General features: G+C 39.6%; 1 protein-coding gene across 1 annotated transcript in view; it reads left to right on the forward strand.

The window, feature by feature from the left end:
• ASB5 (ankyrin repeat and SOCS box containing 5) overlaps nt 1-12,310 on the forward strand; it is a 58,845-nt gene extending 46,535 nt beyond the window's left edge. The window contains exons 2-7 of the mRNA XM_008053582.2: nt 3,484-3,563; nt 6,058-6,165; nt 6,894-7,044; nt 7,214-7,348; nt 10,290-10,481; nt 11,931-12,310. Of these exons, the coding sequence (XP_008051773.1) occupies nt 3,484-3,563; nt 6,058-6,165; nt 6,894-7,044; nt 7,214-7,348; nt 10,290-10,481; nt 11,931-12,058 (794 nt within the window). The 3' untranslated portion in view covers nt 12,059-12,310. The remainder of the gene's footprint in view (nt 1-3,483; nt 3,564-6,057; nt 6,166-6,893; nt 7,045-7,213; nt 7,349-10,289; nt 10,482-11,930) is intronic.
• Nucleotides 12,311-21,630: the final 9,320 nt, after the last annotated feature.

Raw genomic sequence — 21,630 nt, forward strand, 5'->3', positions numbered from 1 at the left:
TGTAGTTTTATAGTAAAGTTTGAAGTCTGGTAATGTGATACCACCTGCTTTGTTTTTTTTGTGGCAGGATTGCGCTGAGTTAAACATGCTGTCTCTGGTGCTAAGTGGTTTCTTTCACCCCTTTCTGGCTTTGTGGCCTTGGGAAAGTTACTTAACCTCTGCATGTCTCGGTTTCCTCATCCGGAAAATAGGGATAACGGTGGTACTTTCCTTAAAGGATCAGCCTGAGGATTGAAGCAAGTACATTTATGCCTGGTGATTAGGGCAGGACCTGGCATATGGTGAGGATTGCCTAAATGTTTCTTATTTCTTTTTAGATAATCATGTTATCACTAAGTCAGTTTTTCACAACCCCAAGAGTGTGGTGCAGATGACAGGTATCATTGGTCAATCAAACCTTTTTTAACTAGTGACGTTGTAGGATTTTATTGGAGATGTAAATCCTAAGCAAAAAGGGAGGCAGGGTCTCCCTGTTGATTTACGAGTAATGGTCATAATAGCCAATGTTGCCTAGTGTACACTGTGTGCATAATACTAATCTAAGCATAATGTTTATTATCTTCTTTAGCTTCTCACAACATGTCTTTGAGTATTACAATTATTATTTCTATTTTAAAGTTGTAGAACTGAAATCTAGAAGTCGTGAATTAATTTGGAAAGTCAAAATGTCTGACTCCAGAACTGAGGCCCCTAGAGTGACCTCCATGACCATACCCTCCTCCTTTCTTTTGCATTTTTGGCTTATGCAGAGTGATTTTTGCTGCAGAGGAGGTAATTAGCTGCCTCAGAGGTCTTTTCTAAAATGATGATGATATCCATTTTATAGCAACAGGCAACAGAATGCTTAATCACCAGGACACTGCAATAGTCAACACTATGGAGTGTGGGTCTGGAAGCAGTGCCAATTCCACATTTCAGGCTCAGCTGCTCACCCTCCTTGGCAATGGGTTGCAGCCCCCTACACCTCAGGACCGAGACAGGCTGGGGTGCAGGGCAGAGGAAGTGGCAGAAGGCCTGGGCGTGTGGAGAGATGGGTGTTCTGGCAGCTATCCCTGCTTAAAAAAAAAAAAATTGGGGGTGTGGAGAGTGGAAAGTTCTGTTTGAAAAAGCATGAAATAATTTCTTTGGTGGTTAATCTGATGACCTTAAAACCTCCTCTTCTTTGATGGTTTTTTTAGGATTATCCAGAGAGACAGAATAGATAGATGGATAGATAGATGATAGATATGAGAGAGGATTTATTTGGGGAATTGGCTCACATGGTTATGGAGGCTGAGAAGTCCCATGAAAGGCAGGAGACCCTGGGATGTGGCAGCATAACTCAGTCAAAGTACAAGAGTCTCAGAACCAGGGAAGCCAATGGTGCAATTCCCTGTCAGAGGCCAAAGGCCTGATAGTCCAGGGGCCACTGGTATAAGTCTTAGAATCTCTAGACCAGAAAGATTCTGGTGGAACTCTGATGTCCACAGGCAGGAGGAGAATCACAATTCTAGGAGAGCTAAAGAGAGAGAGAAAAAACCATTTTCTTTCCTTTTTTGGATCTATCCAGGCCCACGTTGAGGGCAGATCTGCTGCACCCAGTCCACCCACTCACAATCTCCCCTGAAAGCACCCTCAGAGACACACCCGGAAGTAACCCTTTACCAGTTCTCCAGTTATTTCTTAATCCAGTCAAGTTGACGCCTAAAATTAACCATCACAAGTCCACCCCTTCTCAACTTGGCACTCAGATACATCTCCTTAAACCATACTTAACCTCCAAATAAATATAATAACCCAGAAATGGTTCCACCTAACATAATCCAACTATCTTGTGTATAATGGAAAATGAACTAATCTCTTCACCCAAAGAAGAGGCGAAGTCCTTGGATGATGCTTACTCTCCTCCTGATAGTCCATAATTTAATACTATGATGTAAAGTTGATAATACTTAAATATAATCATTATGACAATACATCTTATGTAAACACGATAAAAGAATAGGAGAGAAATGAAAATAAAGATGAACTTGCTTAATATATGCGTATACACACGTGAACAAAATAAGGAAGTGATACTCATGACAACGACGGTGCTGTTTCTGTATCATCTGTCCACATGGTCGTAGCTAGTATTTATAACCACCTTCTTCTACTCCCCATTTTGTATCCCCTTCACCTTCAGCAAACACCTCAGCTAGTTGTGATTCTTTCCCTGGCAGGCTGATCCATTCCTGCTAGACAATTTGCAGTCCTTCCTGGATTGGGTTGTTATAATTTTTTCATTGATCCTATTTGCAGGAAATGGTGATACCAAGACGCCCTAAGGAAACTCCTGCACTCCAAACACACTCTTCGTTAGCTCCATCTAGGAGTAATAGTCCAATTTCCCCTGGGTGAACTAGATCTATCACTCAAACTAATACCATATCTCCCTTTTTAGTCTGTCGACTCAAAGAGACCAGGTGGCATCTTAACTTCCATTTCGATAGAATCATTGTTGCATCTCCTGGTGGAAGTATTCATCCTTCTAGAATTAAGACCTTTGGGCCAGGACGAGTGCAGTGGCTCATGTCTGTAATTCCAGCACTTTGAGAGGCCAAGGTGAGAAGATTGCTTGAACCCAAGAGTTCGAGACCAGCCTGGGCAACACATTGAGATCTTGTCTCTACCAAAAAAAAAAAAAAAAAAAAAAAATCAAAAAAACTAGCCAGGCATGGTGGCATGCACCTATAGCCCCAGCTACTTGGGAGGCTGAGGCGGAAGAATTGCCTTAGTCCAGAAGGTCGAGGCTGCAGTGTACTATGATCATGCTGCTGCACACAAGCTTGGGCGACAGAGTGAGACTCCAACTCAAAAAAGATTTTAAAAAAGACATTAAGGGCTAGCGGAGCATAAAATCAAGAAGCAAAAATTTTGTTAGTGGGTCCCTAGAGGGGATAGTGAGTGCAGGTAACTCAAAAGGCACCAATGAGTCTGCTGCAAGTCAGCATCAAAACATGCCTTATGGCTCGCTGGATTTGGACACTGCCTAGCTGGGTTCATCAGATCAGAAGACAATTTTCAGCTGGGCTCGGTGGCTCAGCCTGTAATCCTGCACCTTGGGAGGCTGAGGTAGGTGAATTGCCTGAGCCTGCAGGTTCGAGACCCGCCTGGGCAACTTGGCGAGACCTCATCTCTACAATAAATCAAAAATCAGCCGTGCGTGGTAGCGCATGCCTGTAATTCCAGCTACTTGGAAGTCTGAGGCGGAAGGATTGCCGGAGCCCAGCAGGTCGAGGCTGCGGTGGCCGGGAGTGGCCACTGCACTCCAGTCTGGGGGAGAGAGTGAGACTCCAACTCAAAAAAAAAAAAAAAAGAATACAATTTCCTAGTATGTGGTATAAGTACCTGGGTCACCTTATTGAACACCGAGTATGAATAATTTATATTACATAGAAATTGATCGTGTCTATTAGGATTCACTTTGACTCATAGATTTCTGTCTTCTTTCTTTCTTGACAGGTTCCTGGGCAGATCGAACCCCATTACATGAAGCAGCAAGTCAAGGTCGTCTTCTAGCTCTGAGAACATTATTATCACAGGTAATATGCTACATATGGCTTAAAATATGCCCACCTTCCCTGGGCATAGCACATTGTCAAAATAAGTCAATCCCAAAATAATATTTTTATTTTTCATATTTTACTACTGCTCTTTTTACTTTAATGCATGTCAGGCAGAGCAATAGTTTCTGATTTATCTTTGAAACTTCTTTGTAAACATTTTGGTCTCATCGTATGTCTTCGTATTTTAGAATTCTCACACAGTATATTCATTACTAGACAGTTAAGCTAGCAGACATTGGATTTATGTATTATTTATTAAGCTTTCCAAATATACTTAACTCTGCACAATGTGTGCAGCTAATTACAGACTTAGTTTAGTAATACAATATCCAAAAAAGGGATAATCAGACAAGATGCCAAAACAATCCTTTTTATGGGGATCTGTAATACTTTGCCTACAAAAGCAATGGGACAGTTATTTCTGCACCTGCCTGCTCATGAGACTCACCAGAGGAAAAATGAAAAGCACAAATCCTTGTTGAGATGGAAAGCACTCTGGCTCAGGCCTGTGCATGTTTTTTAAAGCTTCTGATGTGGCTTCCCTGATCTGGAAGTCAGTGCTCTAGTGTTTCCCGATATCCAGGAGAAAGGCATGTTCTCAGATGGTTGTAAAAAAGAAAAGGCTGTGCTATCCCTTCTAAATAGCACTGTCTGGATCTCAGGAGACTTGAATCCCGGGATGGCATTTGAGGTAAACTTCAATCTTTCTGAGTCTTCTTTTTCTCATCCAGAAAATGAAGATGTGTAGGACAAGACACTCCCCTAGGGCCTTCCTGTCCTGTGATAACTGTGCATCTATTTTGTTGTGCTCATCACTTGATGGGGGGGGGGGGGGAAATCCTGGTCAAAAGATCAGTAATTCCTAAAAGGGAATTCCTTAGAAAGACTCCTGCAACTCTTCAGTGAAGAGTCAGGCTTACGATATTTCTCAGTGTGTCTCCTATCACTGACAGTTCCGCCAATAAGAGCAAGAATCTCCCCCCAAAGCCTGATGTGAAAGGGAATCTTGACCTTCTTGATGCTTCTGTCATCTGCTCCTTCTAGCGGGTGGCAGTGTGGAATTAGCTCTTTACATCTGATTGCTGGCTAGCCATCTTGAAATCTTTGCAAGGATAATGAAAGGATCTTAAACACTGCATGTGTTAGAGACAACAATTTGGAGTGAACACCTATTGTCTTACCTTTATTGTAAAATCCTTCGTGTCTATTTTGGTGTTACAGATTATGGCAATCTGTGGTGTCCCAAGGATTTGGCCTTGAATTTCTTCCCATTATAGTGCTTCGAATGATACTCATTAGATAATGAAATGCCAAAGGTATCAAGAAGGGAAGGAATTTCTCATTCTAATAATGTCTAATTATTTTAGTCTGATATTATGAGCTTCATTAGAATATAACTTTAAAATGTTTACTTTGATTAATAATAAAATAAAATCTAACATTTTCTATATGCTAGGCATTGTAATAATAACTGCTTTACCTGTATCTTTTCATTTAATTCTCATGATAACCCTCAAAATGTAGAGGTTAAGGCATTTGTCCAAATTGAAATGGTGACTGCATGGTGGCACCAGGCTTCAATCCCAAATCTAACTGACTTTAGCAGTCAGAGTTCTTAACCACTGGCATAAACTTCATCATAACTATTTAGCAACAAAAATTCCCCAAATCATGTACACTAATACAGAATATTTTTTCCCCCAGTCTGAGCTGATCGATAGTTTTATAGTCTCAATGAGAGCAAGTGGTCCAGACTATAAATAGCCTTTAGTGGCCGGGTGCAGTGCTTCATGCCTGTCATCCCTGTACTTTGGGAGGCAGAGGCGAGAGGATTGCCTAAGCCCAGGGGTTCAAGACCAGCCTGGACACCTTATGAAACCTCATCTCTACAATAAATCAAGAAACATTAGCCAGACATAGCAGCATGCACCTGTAGTTCCAGCTATCTGGAAGGCTGAGGTGGAAGGATTGCCTGAGCCCAGCAGGTTGAGGCTGCGGTGGCCACGAGGGAAACTGATATGCCTGAGATTCTTTGATCTTTAAAATATATCACTCTTGGCCAGGTGTGGTGGCCCAAGCCTGTAATCCCAGCACTTTGAGAGGTGGGTAGATTGCTTGAGCCTAGGACTTCATGACTAGCCTGGACAACATATTGAAACCACGTCTCTACAAAAAAAAAAAAAAAAATTACAAAATAATTTTTAAAAATTAAAAAATATGAACTGAGCATGGTGGCACACATGCAGTCCCAGCTACTTGAGAGGCTGGGGTGAGAGGATCACCTGAGTCCAGGAGGTCGAGTCTGTGGTGAGCTGTGATCACGCCACTGCATTCTAGCCTGGGGGACAGAGTGAGACCATGACTCAAATAAATAAATAAATAAATAAAATATCACTCTTTAATGACCTCTATGGAGATGATTTCATGTAACATTTTGCTGACCTTTAAACATTCTTTATGTCACGTTTAGGGTTACAATGTAAATGCAGTAACCATAGACCATGTCACCCCACTGCACGAGGCCTGTCTTGGAGATCACGTGGCATGCGCCAGGATGCTTCTAGAAGCAGGAGCTAACGTAAGTACCTCTAAAAACCAATAACAATTTCACACCTCCTGACTGAGAGAATCAGAGTTCTCATTTTGCTTTTCTTTTCTTCTTTCTCACTACTTTTCAAAAATAGCAGAATAAAAATAAAGTCCTCGAATTGCCTCAGCCTTTCATTGCACTCTAAAAAGGAGATTTCCAATCATGGCGCACACGGGTAGCGTGCTGCATGATAATATAGAATACTCTTGAGGTTATTTCCTGCTGTCATGACTCTAAATAGCAGTAGATGAACATCTTTGTGCCTATAACATTTGCCCATCTTTTGGATGGTTTTCTTTAGATAAAAATCTCAGAAATAGAATGACCAACTTTACCAGCGTAAGCCAGCAATGTGGTTTCATCACGACATTTATCACCATCACATTTTTTTCTTCATGGTTTTCCTTATTGAAAGGTACTTAATTACTGAATTAGTTTTTGCTTATAATTGAGTGTATATTTTTTCATGATTTTCACTAATTATATGCCCATTTCCATGAGCTGTATTGATTACATTCTATTTCTATTTATCTCTTGAAGATTTAAAGCTTTCCTTATTGATGTATAAGAGCTAAGTAGACTATGTCATATTTACTGCACACATTTTCTCAAGTATTCCTATTAACAGATGGCATACCTTTGGAAAATGCACAACTATGTTGGTTCATCACGTATTCCTTATTAACCTTACTCTTAAATATCTTGGTTTGGTTTAGGTAAATGCAGTCACAATAGATGGTGTCACTCCGTTATTCAATGCCTGCTCCCAAGGCAGTGCCAGCTGCACCGAGCTTCTTCTGGAATATGGGGCCAAAGCCCAACTGGAGTCATGTCTTCCATCTCCCACCCATGAGGCCGCCAGTAAAGGTAACTGAGTTCTGGGATTAAGTGACAGGGGGAGAAAGTTCTTCCAGCAACATGCAGTGCTCCATTTGTCTTTCAACAAATGGCGCTTCAGGGGAAAGCATGGGATAGGGTATGCATGGGGAGATGGCAGCTGGGTAAAAGTAAACTCACCTGTGCTCTGTGTTGGCAGGTCATCATGAATGTCTGGACATCCTCATATCCTGGGGCATAGATGTTGACCAAGACATTCCTCATTTGGGAACGCCTCTCTATGTAGCTTGTATGTCACAGCAATTCCATTGCATCTGGAAGCTTCTTTATGCTGGTATTTTCCTTTCAAACATCTTCCGTCCTGTCCATACACACAAGAAATTATTTATTTCTCTAAATAAGCTTCTTTAAAAGTTAGATCTTGCTGCTAAGAAATGTTCTTGTTGTAAGCATTTTCACACATAAGTATAGAACCAGTAAAAAAAGAACCCCATTCTTGGTAAGTCCACTTCATAGCTCACAAATGAACACGTAGTCTCTGTATTTTGCACATGCAGCATTGGTAGACATTTGGGTATGTAATGGAGTCTGAAAACCCTACTTATAAAAGGTCATAGAATTATGATCCTCAAAGTTGAAAATAATGTTTCCAAGTATGGATATATCTGTAAAAACATGCATCACAAGAAATATCAGAGACAGTAACTGAGCAACCTGATCTTCTACCAATCACAAAAACTTATGTCATTTCTTAGACTGTGTACTTGCTGTCATGCTTTAAAAAGACTTTGTACCTTTTTCCACTTACCCATTTAAAAAGACTTTTTACCTTTTTCCACTTACCCAAAACAAACCAGTTCTTCAAGGTCAGCTTTAGCACCCTTAGGAACATTCCTGACCCATTCAGACCACAATGGTCTCTCCTACCATAGGACTGGGAACTCCTTTCTTCATCATCTCTTTCCTTTAGCATGGTTCTTCCCCCTTCATGTGATAGGTGCTTGGAATATATGTACAATTAGTGAATAGGTTTCTATGCTTTTTATTGTTTTTGGCAGTCATTTGACCGTGATATACACTGACATATAATTTTAGCAACCCCCATAGGTGCTACTCACATTATCTTAGCTAAGTTAGACACTTCTTACAAGGAGGGTCTCAATCTATTATTTCATACCAATGATACCTAGTAAGAATCTCAAACGTGAGTTCTGTTAATAGCCATTGACAGATTGTTATTTTCTGACTATGGTCTCTGGTAAATTTGATATGACCAGTAAAGTTTATGCTTTATAGCCTTTCTTTAGTTTGCTAGAAATATTTTTTCCTTCAATCAAACATTTTATCTTGGGTTTTTAAAAATATGGGAAAAGTACTGTTAGTAACTGTAGATTGATTGCTATTTTCCAAGAGTTTTCTTCCATAAAATTGGCATAACCAACAAAGCTTATGCTTTCTCTATAAACATCTTGCCATGGCATATAATTTTTGCACTAAACATTTTATATTTGTTCAAAAATATTGAAAATAGTTACATGTATTAAATTTGAAAGTACCAGGAGGGTCATAAAAGGACTCTTAAAATGTGCTGCTTCTTTTTTATTTTTTTAGCCAGAGTCCCACTCTGTTGCCACTGCTCACGGCCACTGCAGCATTGACCTGCTGGGCTCAGGTGATCCTCCAACCTCAGCCTTCCAAGTAGCTGGAATTACAGACATGTGCCACCAAGCTCGGCTCATTTTTCTTGATTTATTGTAGCGATGAGGTCTCACCAAGTTGCCCAGGCTGGTCTCGAGCTTGTGGTCTCAGGCAATCCTCTCACCCAGGCCTCCCAAAATGCTGGGAGTAGAGATGAGAATCAGCACGCCTGGGCTGCTGCTGCTGCTTTTTTTTTTTTTTTAGTTGGAGTCTCACTCTGTCACCCAGACTGGAGTGCAGTGGCTGCTCCCAGCCACCGCAGCCTCGACCTGCTGTGCTCCGGCGATCCTTCCGCCTCAGCCTTCCAAGTAGCTGGAACTACAGGCGTGCGCTACCACGCCCGGCTAATTTCTGATTTATTGTAGCGATGAGGTCTCGCCAAGTTGCCCAGGCGGGTCTTGAACCCTCAGGCTCAGGCAATCCACTCACCTCGACCTCCCAAGGCGCGGGATTACAGGCTGAGCCACCGAGCCCAGCAGGCTGCTGCTTCTTAAAGACATCATTCGTTTTACAGATAGTATCAGACAACAGAATTGAAAAGAACTTATGCCTTTTTATTGGTGGACGTTTCTTGGCGGTGTAACCATTTTGGTACTGGAAAATGGGATTGTTATTTTTAACAATACTAAACAGCATTTATTTTTGGCACATGCATGTACCAAGCCTTGCATTAAGATAAAATAACTATGCAAAAGGTAATTTTACATATGGGGGTTTTTTTAATGTAAGAATTTTTAAAAGAATTTCCCTTCACGGAGCATTGGCGTGCCTTTCTACTTAAGCATCTCTGTGCCTTTATATAGGTATTGACTTAAACTACATGAGTGAAAAGTGATAGGAAAATCTACATGTGTTTTACCTAAATAGCTCACATATTCATGAGTTTTCCAAGAAAACCAAAGTGCTCCACTGCCTTAAAATAAATTTTAAAAACACAAGCAATAAGCTCTTGAATAATCCTAAGGACTATTGACTACAGTGAAAAATAGATATAATCAGGCAATGTTTATAATATTAGTTAATACAGTTATATTAGTAGTTAATATGATCACTTGTGGAATCATTTAAAAATTTTAAATTTTTTAAAATTATAAGATCTTTCAAGCATACAGAAGAGTATAGGCAAACAATATAACAAATGTGTGCACCCCCATTCTGATATGCTCACTTTTAAGATTTTATACATGTATATATGAGACAGGGGTGCCAAAAAAATGTATACACATTGTAAGAGATGTCTGCCATGATCAGAAGTGTCTGGACACCGATGGTAACCACTTTGACCACTTCTTGTCATTGCAGAAGTCACACATGTATTCATCTTATTGAGCATTACAATTTTAATACAGCTTTTTTCTTCCTTGGGCACCCTCTGTATAGATATAAGTATGTATATATTATATATGAGTATATATTAGCATAAATATATAACTATAAAGAAATAACTCCTTCCAGATAGAGCCAGGGTCACCTTTATACTCTTTCTCAAATGCCTTCCTTTTCCTTCTTGCACTGATGGAACAGATTCAGCTAACACATGTTATGTCTGTTTATCATCCCTTCCTGTTTCCATGTAGGTGCTGATGTGCAGAAAGGCAAATATTGGGATACTCCATTACATGCTGCTGCCCAGCAACCCAGTACAGAAATTGTAAACTTACTGCTAGAATTCGGAGCAGATATCAATGCCAAAAACACAGAGCTTCTGCGACCTGTGGATGTAGCTACGTCGAGCAGTGTGGTTGAGCGAATACTGCTTCAGCGTGAAGGTAGGAAGAATACACATGGAGGCTTGTAAGCACAAAAATAGGTCTGCCTACAGTGGATGAAATTGAAAGATTTTTTTTGTTGGCCTGTGAAGAAATAATGGCATACCATTTGGAATGTTTTTGTAAAAGTAGATTTTTATTTATTTATTTATTTTGAGTCTGGGTCTCACTCTGTCTCCCAGGTTGGAGTCCAGCGGCATGATCACAGCTCACTGCAGCCACGACTTCCTAGGGTCAGGCAATCCTCCCGTCTCAGCCTCCCGAGTAGCTGGGATTGTAGGTGCACACGACCACCCCTGTCTAATTTTTTTTATATATATGTATATCTATTTTTTGTAAAGTTGAAGTCTCTCGGTGTTGCCCAAGTTGGTCTTGAACTCCTGGGCTCAAGCAATCCTCCCGTCTTTGCCTCCCAACTTGGTTACAGGCATGAGTCACTGTGCCCAGCCTGAAGTAGATCATTTTTTAATGTAGGCTCTATCTATAAAAACAATTATCATGATGCTTTTAATTGTCTTTTAAAATCTTGTCTAAACTATCATATTATTACTTTGAAATTTTTCTAATTCTTTTTTACGCAAAGCTCAGGTTCAGAGTATATTATGTTTTCAAGTAATAACCAAAGGGATTGTTGTATTAAAGAAGTTATTACTCAGTTAGTCCTTTGCAAGGGTTAATACTGTATTTATTGTCTTCAGCTTTAACTGAACTTGAATTCACTAGAAAACATAGTAAAATTTTGTGTGTTTTTTGTAATTCAGACTAGATTTGGGCCTATCATGATATTTAGAAATAAGATCATCAACATTCTTATTTCTAAATATCATGATAGACCCAAATCTAGTCTGAATTATATATAAAATCCAGTCTTAAATATATCCAATTTGTTTTGACAATGCAGTCTTGATATGATATCTGCTCATTTATATTTGGAAACATGTTCCATTTTACAAGGGCATGTACTTTCTATGCCATGTTGTATAACTACAGTCAGAGGATATTTTCACATGTAAAACTTTTTTTTCTAAAACAGAATTTCTTAAGCCCAGTCTAGGAACTAATATTTCTTTTCCCTTAAATATGAGACCTAATTTGAGGAGAAATATGTAATTTTTAAGTTTCCCCTTTAGTACATTCCACTTCTCAGGGCTTTTGATGTATATCCCTTTCAAAAAAGCAGAATTTGTTTCGGAGGCTTTAAATGCAACAATAATTTCATAAGCCTGAAGATTATAATGATTTAAAGAACATATATGGAATACACCTCCATTATACAATCTCATAAATAGAAACAATATAAATGCTTATGTAAATTTCCCTAGAGCAGCAGTCAAGCCATCCTAGTTTACTACAAAGCATCACAGGTTTTTATGTTTTTATTTTTCATGGATCTTACAACATGCGAAATTCTTTTCTATTTTAATTAAATACTTTCACGTCTTCTTGTAGCTACCCCAAGCTCTCTTTGCCAGCTTTGCCGACTCTGTATCCGAAACTGCATAGGAAGACCAAGATTGCACCTTATCTCCCAGCTCCCGCTGCCAACATTACTGCAGAATTTCTTACAGTATCGATAAAGCAGTAAAATAATTCTAAATCCCTTGAAAAATCAAACATTTCTACTTTACTTGCCTAATGAATATTTAATATTAAAATATGCTAAAGATAGGGTAAAAGTGGCATGCGATCACCCAGGGAAGCAGTGAAATATCAATTTTCATTTTAAGCATATTAGTACTATTGTGTTATGCATTTTATTGTCTTTGGAGCACAGTATATTTGTAATATCTATATGTTTTTAGCTATTCCAGTGCATCCTATTGTTGATTTAGGGGAAAAAAGTAAGAAAGTCTCCATTTTATATTTCTTTTTAAATTGGAAAAAATAAAACTCTTACTAAAATTCTTCATGTTATATTTTGAAAGGCCTATATTCTTCAAATAATGGGTTAACTTTTTAATATTGGCTACTGTAATTGGTTATCTTTGTTTTAATACTGACATAGAATATGAGTATGGTTTATAAAAGAGCAACAGATATACTTTTTGAAATCAAGATGACACTCATTCAGGAAATTCACTAGGTTGAATGTGCACTTGTCATTACAGTGACTGATTCACAAAGATAAATCTCTCTCCTCTTTGCAAAGAACTCACAAGCCATTTCTCCACAGTAAGTGGATACAGAAACTAATGGGACGAAAGGTCAATGCTGCCCTCTTATCCTGAGACGTTTAGAACATTCTATGCCTGTGGAGGCTATTTTAAGAACTACTCCTTCTCATGGGTAACCTCTGAAGGTCTGTCATCAGTGCTTTTATATATATTCCTCCAGCTTTCTTCCATTTCAAAACCGTCAATTGCTAGAGATATCTGGATTGAAGAAAAAGAACTCCATCTTTAATTGAGAAAAAGGCACTGGGTCACGTTCCAGGGGTCTTCAGGTCAGTTCAAGCCTATAAAAAAATAGAAGATGAAAAAACTGCTTCAACTGTGGAATTTTTAAACAGAGGGTGCCACTTAGCACATTTAGAAACCTAAAATTTTCAGCCTGTATGTATAGTCCTTAATAGCAGTGTTTCTAATTCTTTTTTATTCAGAACAAAGGTTCAGAGTATACTGTATTTGCAAGTAATAACAAAACAGAATTTTACATGAGAAGATATTACTAAACTTGTCCTCGGAAAGGGTTAATAACGTGTTTACTCTCTAATTATACCAGAGTGCACTAGAAAACATAGTGAGATTTTGTGTCTTTTTTGTAATTCAGACTAGATTTGGGTTTACAATAATATTTAGAAATAAGATAATGAACATTCTTACAACTCTGTGTAAAGTAAAACTTTTTGATGCATCATACAGATTTATTAAATGTTGACAAAGCAAATATTTTGACCACTGTTTTTAACAATCCAGGGTCTATTTTCTTCTCACTTTCTGGCTAACATTCAGAAACGATGGGAAAATAAACTGTCATTATATGTAACCCTTAAGTCACCAAGTTTGCATTTTGGAAAAAAAAAAAATCAGGTGTGATTAAAAACATTTGCTTAAAATTTCAAAAACAGAAATAAAGCCGTGGCTTGGGTCTTTTAAAAGTCTGTCTCACAGAAGATCTCAGTCTAAGACATTTGTAATAAATAATATGCACTAAAATAGATTTTTCTTATAGAATAAACTCATTAAATATAATTAGATTTTAAAGTTTCTTTTTGGGGGGAGAAACGAGCTTCTACTAGTATTTCCCTGAGCTAGAGGTGAAGTCTTACATTGTAAGAGTAATGCCTTACTCTCTTCATCCGTCTTGTACCAATAACAGAAGTAAATGTCAAATATTAAAATAAACACTAAATTTTCAGTGTATCTGTACCTTGTATCTTTGCTTGAGTATGATTGTCTTATCAAAGAAGTGTTCTAATTTAAATGGAGTGTATGTTTGTTATTATCTTAAAGTGTGATTATCATCCCTTGGAATAAAACACTTTGTTCTCTTCTAGTTCATATTTTATTTCGTTTTATAATGAAAGGCAGTGGAGAATATGATTGAATTGCACTCATTTTTTTCTTTTACCACCAATTTCCAAACCACTGAATTATGGGCATTATGAGCAGAGAAGTGCAGAATAGAACCACATACCTCAAAGGTCTTCTAATTCAAAACATATATACCCACGTGCACATACATACATACATGCAATAAAGTCCAAGGGCAAAATTTCACAATGGCAAAGAACATCTGACACAGGATTAAAGAGATATAGTAAAATACTTACTTTAAGAAAGTGCTGTTGAAACATTTATTTGGGGGCAAAAGTATTTAACTCCATTGTTTTTATAACCACAGGATATGTTTGATGTTCTTGAGAAACTAAATAGAAACAGTATGATGGAAGATCTGAATCTATCCACTGGTGTTTTACACGGTCCATAATGGCACTGAACTGAACTGACTGTGGTTATCTATCTTCTCACTTTTTTACTCAAGTTTCTCTATCATCTTACTCTTATTATTATTGATTATTTAGCTTTTTTTTTTTGAAAACAGGATTTATTGAGAGGACAGAAAAATCTCCCACAGTAGGAAGAGACCCGAAGGGGTTGCCCAATTTAGCTCATTTTAAGACTTGTTTTCTCTCTCTTAAAAACCTAAGTAAACATTCTTGACTTCTAAGATTGATGGAAGAAAATGTAATCTGAAAATTCTGGTGAGTTATTAGCTTCTTATCTACTCTACGATCTACAAGTCACTTTAGCTCTGTAGGTGTCTGTTTTTAAATGAGGGGTCTCTTTTTGTTTTGAGTTCTTCAGTCGAATTCATTGAGTCTGTTGATAAGTAACTTGAGATTCAAATACATTTTTAAATGATTTTTTTGGTTTATGAAAAGCTTATATTGTGGGTACAAATTTTATACATCACATAGTAAGGTGTGGAAAAAGTTAATTATTCTAAATAGAACTTAATTGTATTTCAAGCTTCCCTTTCACCAAGGGAAATCAGGCCATTTCTGGGTAAACACGATTAATTGATTAATTTCTCGGTCTCTTCAGGCAAACTTAAGAGGCGCTCAGTTCATTCAAGCCTCTCTTCTCCCACTCCATTTCTTCCTGGGATGGCATATCAAATCCGGAAGACTTTTGGGAAACCCACTTTTTGGTGGGAGTGTGCGTCTGCCAGGGTCTGTCCTCTGGGAGACCCCAGTGTGTCTGGAGAGTGTTATGCAGCTCATGTGGTGCAGTGATAAATGTCAGATCACAAAGGGTCTTTACACTGATTTAAGGAAGCTCCTAACATGAAAGTAAAAATAATAGACTTGATTCTCCCAGAATTCATCTTGCCTCCTTGCCTTTGTTCCCTCTGCCTGGAACGCATCTACTCCCTCCTCTATCTTATAACTGCTATATCTGCTGGTGTTTTCACTCCATTGCTACCAACAGTTAGCTAAAACTCACTCTTCCAAGAAACCTTCCCCTGCCCCCAGTCTGGACTGTATACCCAGATCAAAAGCTCTCTCTGGGACCCTGTGCAGACCTCTGATTGCACTCATAGCACTTACAGCATACATTTTTGTTTGCTTGTCTGTCATCTTCGTAGACTGAGTTCTCTGGGGGTAGAACTGTATCATGTTCACAACTTCTTCCTCATCAAAGATTCATCTCCATCTCCTTCTCCTTAAAGGTCAACATATTCCATCTTCATTAGCTGGAAACACAAAATTTCTTTTGGATGTGGAGAGATCGCATCCTTTCTCCCAGAGTGGGAACAAGAGAAGGGAGATGTTAAACTTAATTCAACTGCTTCCTTATCATTCTCCCTGTTGCAAAGATTTAAGTGAAGTACATCACTGATAAAGAGAGGGACTCTATTATTTGGAATGGAGCCATCTGGAGAGGTAGCCCTCCCTGATTCCAGGTTCTTTGGGACTGTTACCACTGAGTTATCCCTTATCCCCCACTCCACTGAGTGATGTTAGATGACAATCCCTCTACAACAAGATAAATCTGGGACTTAGGGCCCTTAAATTCTACAATCAGATTAAAATGCCTTTCTCAAAGACACTATTAAAAAAAATTAATTCACCCCAAATTATTCATCTTTACTGAACAATATATGTCTTAAAAATCCATCACATCTACAACCATTGTTAAGTCCAGCTCATGCAACATGGATCACGTGCCATTCCTTCTGTAGATGACTGGGTGTTTCCCTCAAGAACAGGTGATAGGCCCACAGGTGACGTGTAGTGTGACACAGGATTGATGGCCAAGCTGGGACAAGGAGATTCTTTGATGCAAAATAAAATGGAAAAATAAATGTGCCATAAGGCAGTTATCAGAGGAATAAGAGACATAAAAATGATATGAAATGGAAATGCCATAAGAATTAGATTATGAGGGCAGGTGAGAGAGGGAAAGAAACCTAGAGCCGCAAATTGATACTGATGGTATAAAACACGGAACCCTTGGCTCTAAGAGCTGACCTCTCATGGTCTTCCCTACTTCTCCTGCCTGCTAGCCCCTCTATCCAAGACCAGTTGCCCCAACAGCAATAAATGGGAAAATCCAAGAACCTCCAGAGTCGGCAGGACGCCAGGATAGCTGAGCCCTAGACATTAACTTTTGTGTTGTTTTGTTTTGTTTTTTTGAGTTGGAGTCTCACTCCGTCACCCAGGCTGGAGTGCGATGGCATGCTCACGACCACCAGTCACCCCAGCTACGAACTGCTGGGTTCCAGCGATCCTTCCACTTCAGCCTTCCAAGTAGCCAGAACTACAGGCATGCACTACCATGCCCAGTTAATTTTTTTATTTTTATTGTAGAGATGTAGTCTCGCCAAGTTGCCCAGGCTGTTCTTGAACCTGTGGGTTCAGGCAATCCTCTCACTTTGACCCCACAAAGTGCTAGAATTACAAGCTTGAGTCACTGTACCTGGCCAACATGAACTTTTTAGCACTTTAGATGATACCCTATTCCCCCAAGTATGAAAAATCATTTTAATGAGTCTGTATGCCTCGAAGCAATAGAAAATAACTAAAATACACACATAAACGAAATTAAAAGATAAGATACAAACTTTCACATCCCTTCACAAAAGAAGAAAATGCTGCTTAGGACACAAGTGCTGAGCTGGTCTTAAGTCAGCAAAAGGTTATCTTGACCTCTATCCCTCAACCCTCGTCCTCTTCAGACTAGATTCCAGACAACAATGGTAAAGGATTGCGTGGTGAGTAATTGATTGTTTTTGGAAGTCCAAAATATCCATAATAAAAGTGGGAGAAAACGGAGGTAAAAATATGATATGATCTACTATGGAAGTCTTTATATGGGGAAGACGATGAATGTTTTTCTCCTGTGCTAAGCCCTTGTGGTCTTTCCTATCAAGAAAAATTCATGAATATTTAAAAGAATAGTCCAGAAGGACGCCATCTTCCCATTGTGAAAATGCTCTATTTAGGAATACATTAGCTGCTTCACTAGCCCTGGGTTTCTGTCATGGCTGATATGGAATAATTTACAGTACGTAATTAAAATATTTAAATCTTTAGAGCAATTTCCTAAGTCCACGCAATCAAATGTGCATTGATGGGGAATGTGAGCACTGATGTGAAGTGCACACCCTTGCAAGGAATTACATAGCTATGCCTCTGTAGCTGACGCAGATAACGGTGACCTAGCAACTCTGACTGCCAACAATCATTATCTTTATGGCTCCAGAGATAAGGCAATTAAAATCCTGAATCTGGTGAGCCCTTGAGCTCTAAAATCCCCGTCTCTTGCAGACCTATAATATTCTAATTTATTTTTTAAGCCAGGATATTTACCTTTGACATCCTCCAAAATAATTGCCCAAGGGAAGATTTTAGGGAATATAAATGGCCTAAACATATATGTATTTTTAAAAAGTATATCCACTGGAATTGCTATTCCAAACGAATTCATTCACTCTGCATCATAGAAACAAAATTGCTTTGATCCAGTTTCTAGAAATGTGAGATACGAGTGGTTTTGTGCCAGAGCCCTGACAGCACACAAACGAATCACCAAATAATGGAGATTGCCAGACTTGAGAGAGAAAGGATGGAGTACCTGGTAGGCATATGACTTGGCGGCAAACAGTAGGCAATTAGAAAAGAGAGCGCTTGTTGGAGAAGTCATGGGTCAGGTCAGGATGTTCAGCATCAGAACAGGTTCTGTCAGGGATGTGCGAAAATTATTCAGCATCAGAAGCTTAGGGAGAAAATATTTGAAATGTGAGAAATGAGGCAGAGGGTTGCTTCCCTGCAGAAGTAACTGAGGGCAGATCACATGGCAGGATAGATCTTCAAACTCCTTTACCATGGAGTGAACATTAGACGAAAAGAATAAAGATGTGGAAAAATGTTTGTCTCCCAATCTCCCCTTATCCACAAACAATATGGAATATACACTCCACATTAGGCTTTTAAAAATAAATATTTGGTGGCTGGGCATGGAGGCTCATGCCTGTAATCCCAGGACTTTGGGAAGTTGAAGCAGGAGGAATGCTTGAGCTCAGGAGTTCGTGGCTAGCCTGGGCAGTATAGCAAAACCTCTTCTCTACTAAACAATTACGCTGAGTGTGGTGGTGCATACCTATAGTCTCAGCTACTCTGCTCAGGTTGCTGAGGTGGAAGATCACCTGTGCCCAGGAGGTCGAGGTTGTCATGAGCTGTGATCGTCGTGATCATACCACTGCACTCCAGCCTCAGGGACACAGTGAGAATCTGAATCAAAAATTGAAAAAAAAAAAGAAATATTTGGGGTTTATGGCAAGGGGTATTGTCAGATTTTAAAGGAAGGAAGCAGAATGTCTGTGTCTCCATCTTTTTTTTTTTTTGTATAAATTTAAGTAGTCCAAGAGCATATGGCTATATTGCATGGTGGTGAAGTCTGGCCTTCCATCTCCCATTCTTATTCTTCGACAGGATTTTTACAGTTTCTTCCTTCCTCAAAACAAATGACACGAGCATTTTGGACATGACTTGTCACCTTTAAGGCGCCTAACTTCAGTTGCTTATTTGGGAAGAATTTTGAAAGTAAAGACTGTGCACCTTCACATTTCCATCTGTGGCAGGGATTTCATCTTCTGATCGGCTCTCCCTTTATCTCATTCCCCTCTGTTCTCACGACAAGAAGGAGGGGCTTGATCGTCATCTGGTACCTTTTCCCCAAAGCTGTGACTTAGCGCAAACCAACAACGTTTGCAAGGTGGGCTGGATGGTCTTCCTCCCATGTTTGTTCTCCTGTGCTGTGAGAACTCTACTAACACAGCACCTCCAGGCTCTGTCTTCCCTCTCCAGGTCTCCATTTTCCATCACTACCACTTGCAACACACCTACCTCACAAGAGAAAGGGCAACAGGATGAGATTGGTTAGCTGGAAGGAGAACCAAGCCTACACCACTCCTCTTCCTCTTCCTCCTCAACCTCAGCCACCCACGGGAGCAAGTGCTGAGTTCTGTTTCTCTGTGCCACACGTTTCATGCCATGTCCAGCACACCTGTGACTGGGAGACGCTTCCTTCTCCCACTAGAGCTCAGTGTCAGGAAGACCTTGCCTAGAGACAAAAGCCACCTTCTCAGATAACTTCGTTGGTGATAGACTTGAGGCTTTTCCAATGGCTTCAATCTTCTCTCTGATGTCAGAATTCATTCCGAACTCAGGAGGGGAAGAGTGGTTTTTGAGACCCTTTGTAGTTCAACAGAGTAACTTACTCCTACACTGACTTTATGAACTACTTTATCCAGCTGCAACCACGTTTCATGACACTAGGGAGTAAAATATTCATAAGGTCTGCAAAGACAAGTGCGCACTTTTAACTTTCATTCCTTTCCACAGTTCTCACTATTCGTAACTGCATACTGTTGATGAAAAGATGCCAAATGCTGTAGAATATTTTGACAATAAGTTTGAACCAAATTTGAGGACTTAAGTCGGGGAACACCCATCCTTGGGAGGTACTGAGAATGATTGCCCGCTGTGATTGAACAGTGGCTTGGTTATATACGTTTTAAGAAGGCAGAAGTTATGAGAAACCATAAATCAAAACATGTAAGATTTTCATTGGTTTGACCCAGGAAAGAGGGACATTTCCAAGCAGGGGCTTTTAGGTCATAGATGGATTCAAAGATTTCTTGACTGGTAATTTGTAGTTCCTATCTAAGGAATTTGAGGAATCAGTAGAGGAGATACTTTGTTAAGATAAGGAGCAGAAGACTCCAGGTATGTTGATATGAGGATGAAGTCTTGTATGTGACAGACTTCAGGGAGAAAAGTGTCTTACAAGGCTCCCAGAGTCTGGAAGTCCCCAAGAAACTCCAAGACTTTTTTTATGGATTTTTTTTTCTAAGTGAGAAAGCAGGATTTATTGAGAGCACAGAAAAGCTCCCACAGTGGAAGGGGACCCAAAGGGGTTGCCTGGCTTTTTTTTTTTTTAAGTGGCTTTTGCAGAGTCATAAAATACTTTGATTTCCTTATTTATTTGCTATGTGATATTATGCTAGAGTCAGGTTGGAAAACAAACTTTAGTACACAGTGTAATAAAATCCTGTCTGGTTAGTCCCAGGCCATGACTGTTGAAGCCTCTTAGGAATTTGGATAAGAGAAAAAACCCAGGTTTAGTCCTCAGAATGCTGTTTGTTCTCCTGTCTCTTCCCCAGGCCAGAGAAGAGTCCTTAGAGCTCAATTCCCATGTTGTTTGCCCCATCCCCTACTGTCCTCAGGTCTGGGGGATCACACCCTTTCCTTCACTGTGCTCCCCTCCATGGGCTTCTAGGGAAGCCCCATCATCTACCCATAGCACCAGACTGACGTCAGAATCCAGGCCTTCCCTAGCAGCACACTTCTGCAAGGTTAAATTCGTCAAGAGCAGAGCTTCTCAATCTCAACACAATGGACATATGGAGCCAGACGAGTCTTTCTGTGAAAGGATGCCCAGTGCCCTGGAGGATGTCCAGCAAGCATCCTGGCTTCTAACTGCTAGATGTCAGTACCCTTCCCTACTCACCCCCAGCTGTGACAACCAAAATGTCTCTAGACACTGCCCAATGCCTCCTGGGGGCAAAATTGCCCCACTGAAAACCATAGATATAGAAGAATCCCTTGGGGACTTCATTAGAGCATATAAAATATCTCTGATGTGCAAACACCTGAATGCCGGAGACCAACTCCAGCTGGGTTCAGGGTACCCCAAAGGTGGAGACGGCATTGGTGATTAGGGGGAAGAAGAAAGAGAGAGAGAGAGAGAGAGAGAGAGAGAGAGAGAGAGAGAGAAAGAGATTGGACTCCAGTCTAGTGTAGAAGTGATTTGTGTTATTGGGAATTACAACGGGTCTTTTATACACAAAGTCAGATGTGGGAGGGGTGTCCCCCACCCCCCAGAAACCTTAATGCATGAAAACTTAATCAATGATTGCCTTTAAACCCTTTTCATATGATAATCTTAAAATCCCATAACAAAGGATAACCTAATCTGTGACTGACATATTCTATAAAACTTTTTAATCCTAAGATGATTGATTTATGCCAAGTTAAACAATTCTATAGAAGCTTAAGTATTTACTTTACAAATGAAAGTGGCCCATCCCAGAATGTTTGGAATGTGGCCCAGTCCAAAGTTCACAGTGGGCTACCTGC

The sequence above is a fragment of the Carlito syrichta genome, unplaced genomic scaffold, assembly GCF_000164805.1.
Source record: "Carlito syrichta isolate Samal-C Ts95f unplaced genomic scaffold, Tarsius_syrichta-2.0.1 Scaffold288314, whole genome shotgun sequence".
Classification (NCBI taxonomy): Eukaryota; Metazoa; Chordata; class Mammalia; order Primates; family Tarsiidae; genus Carlito; species Carlito syrichta.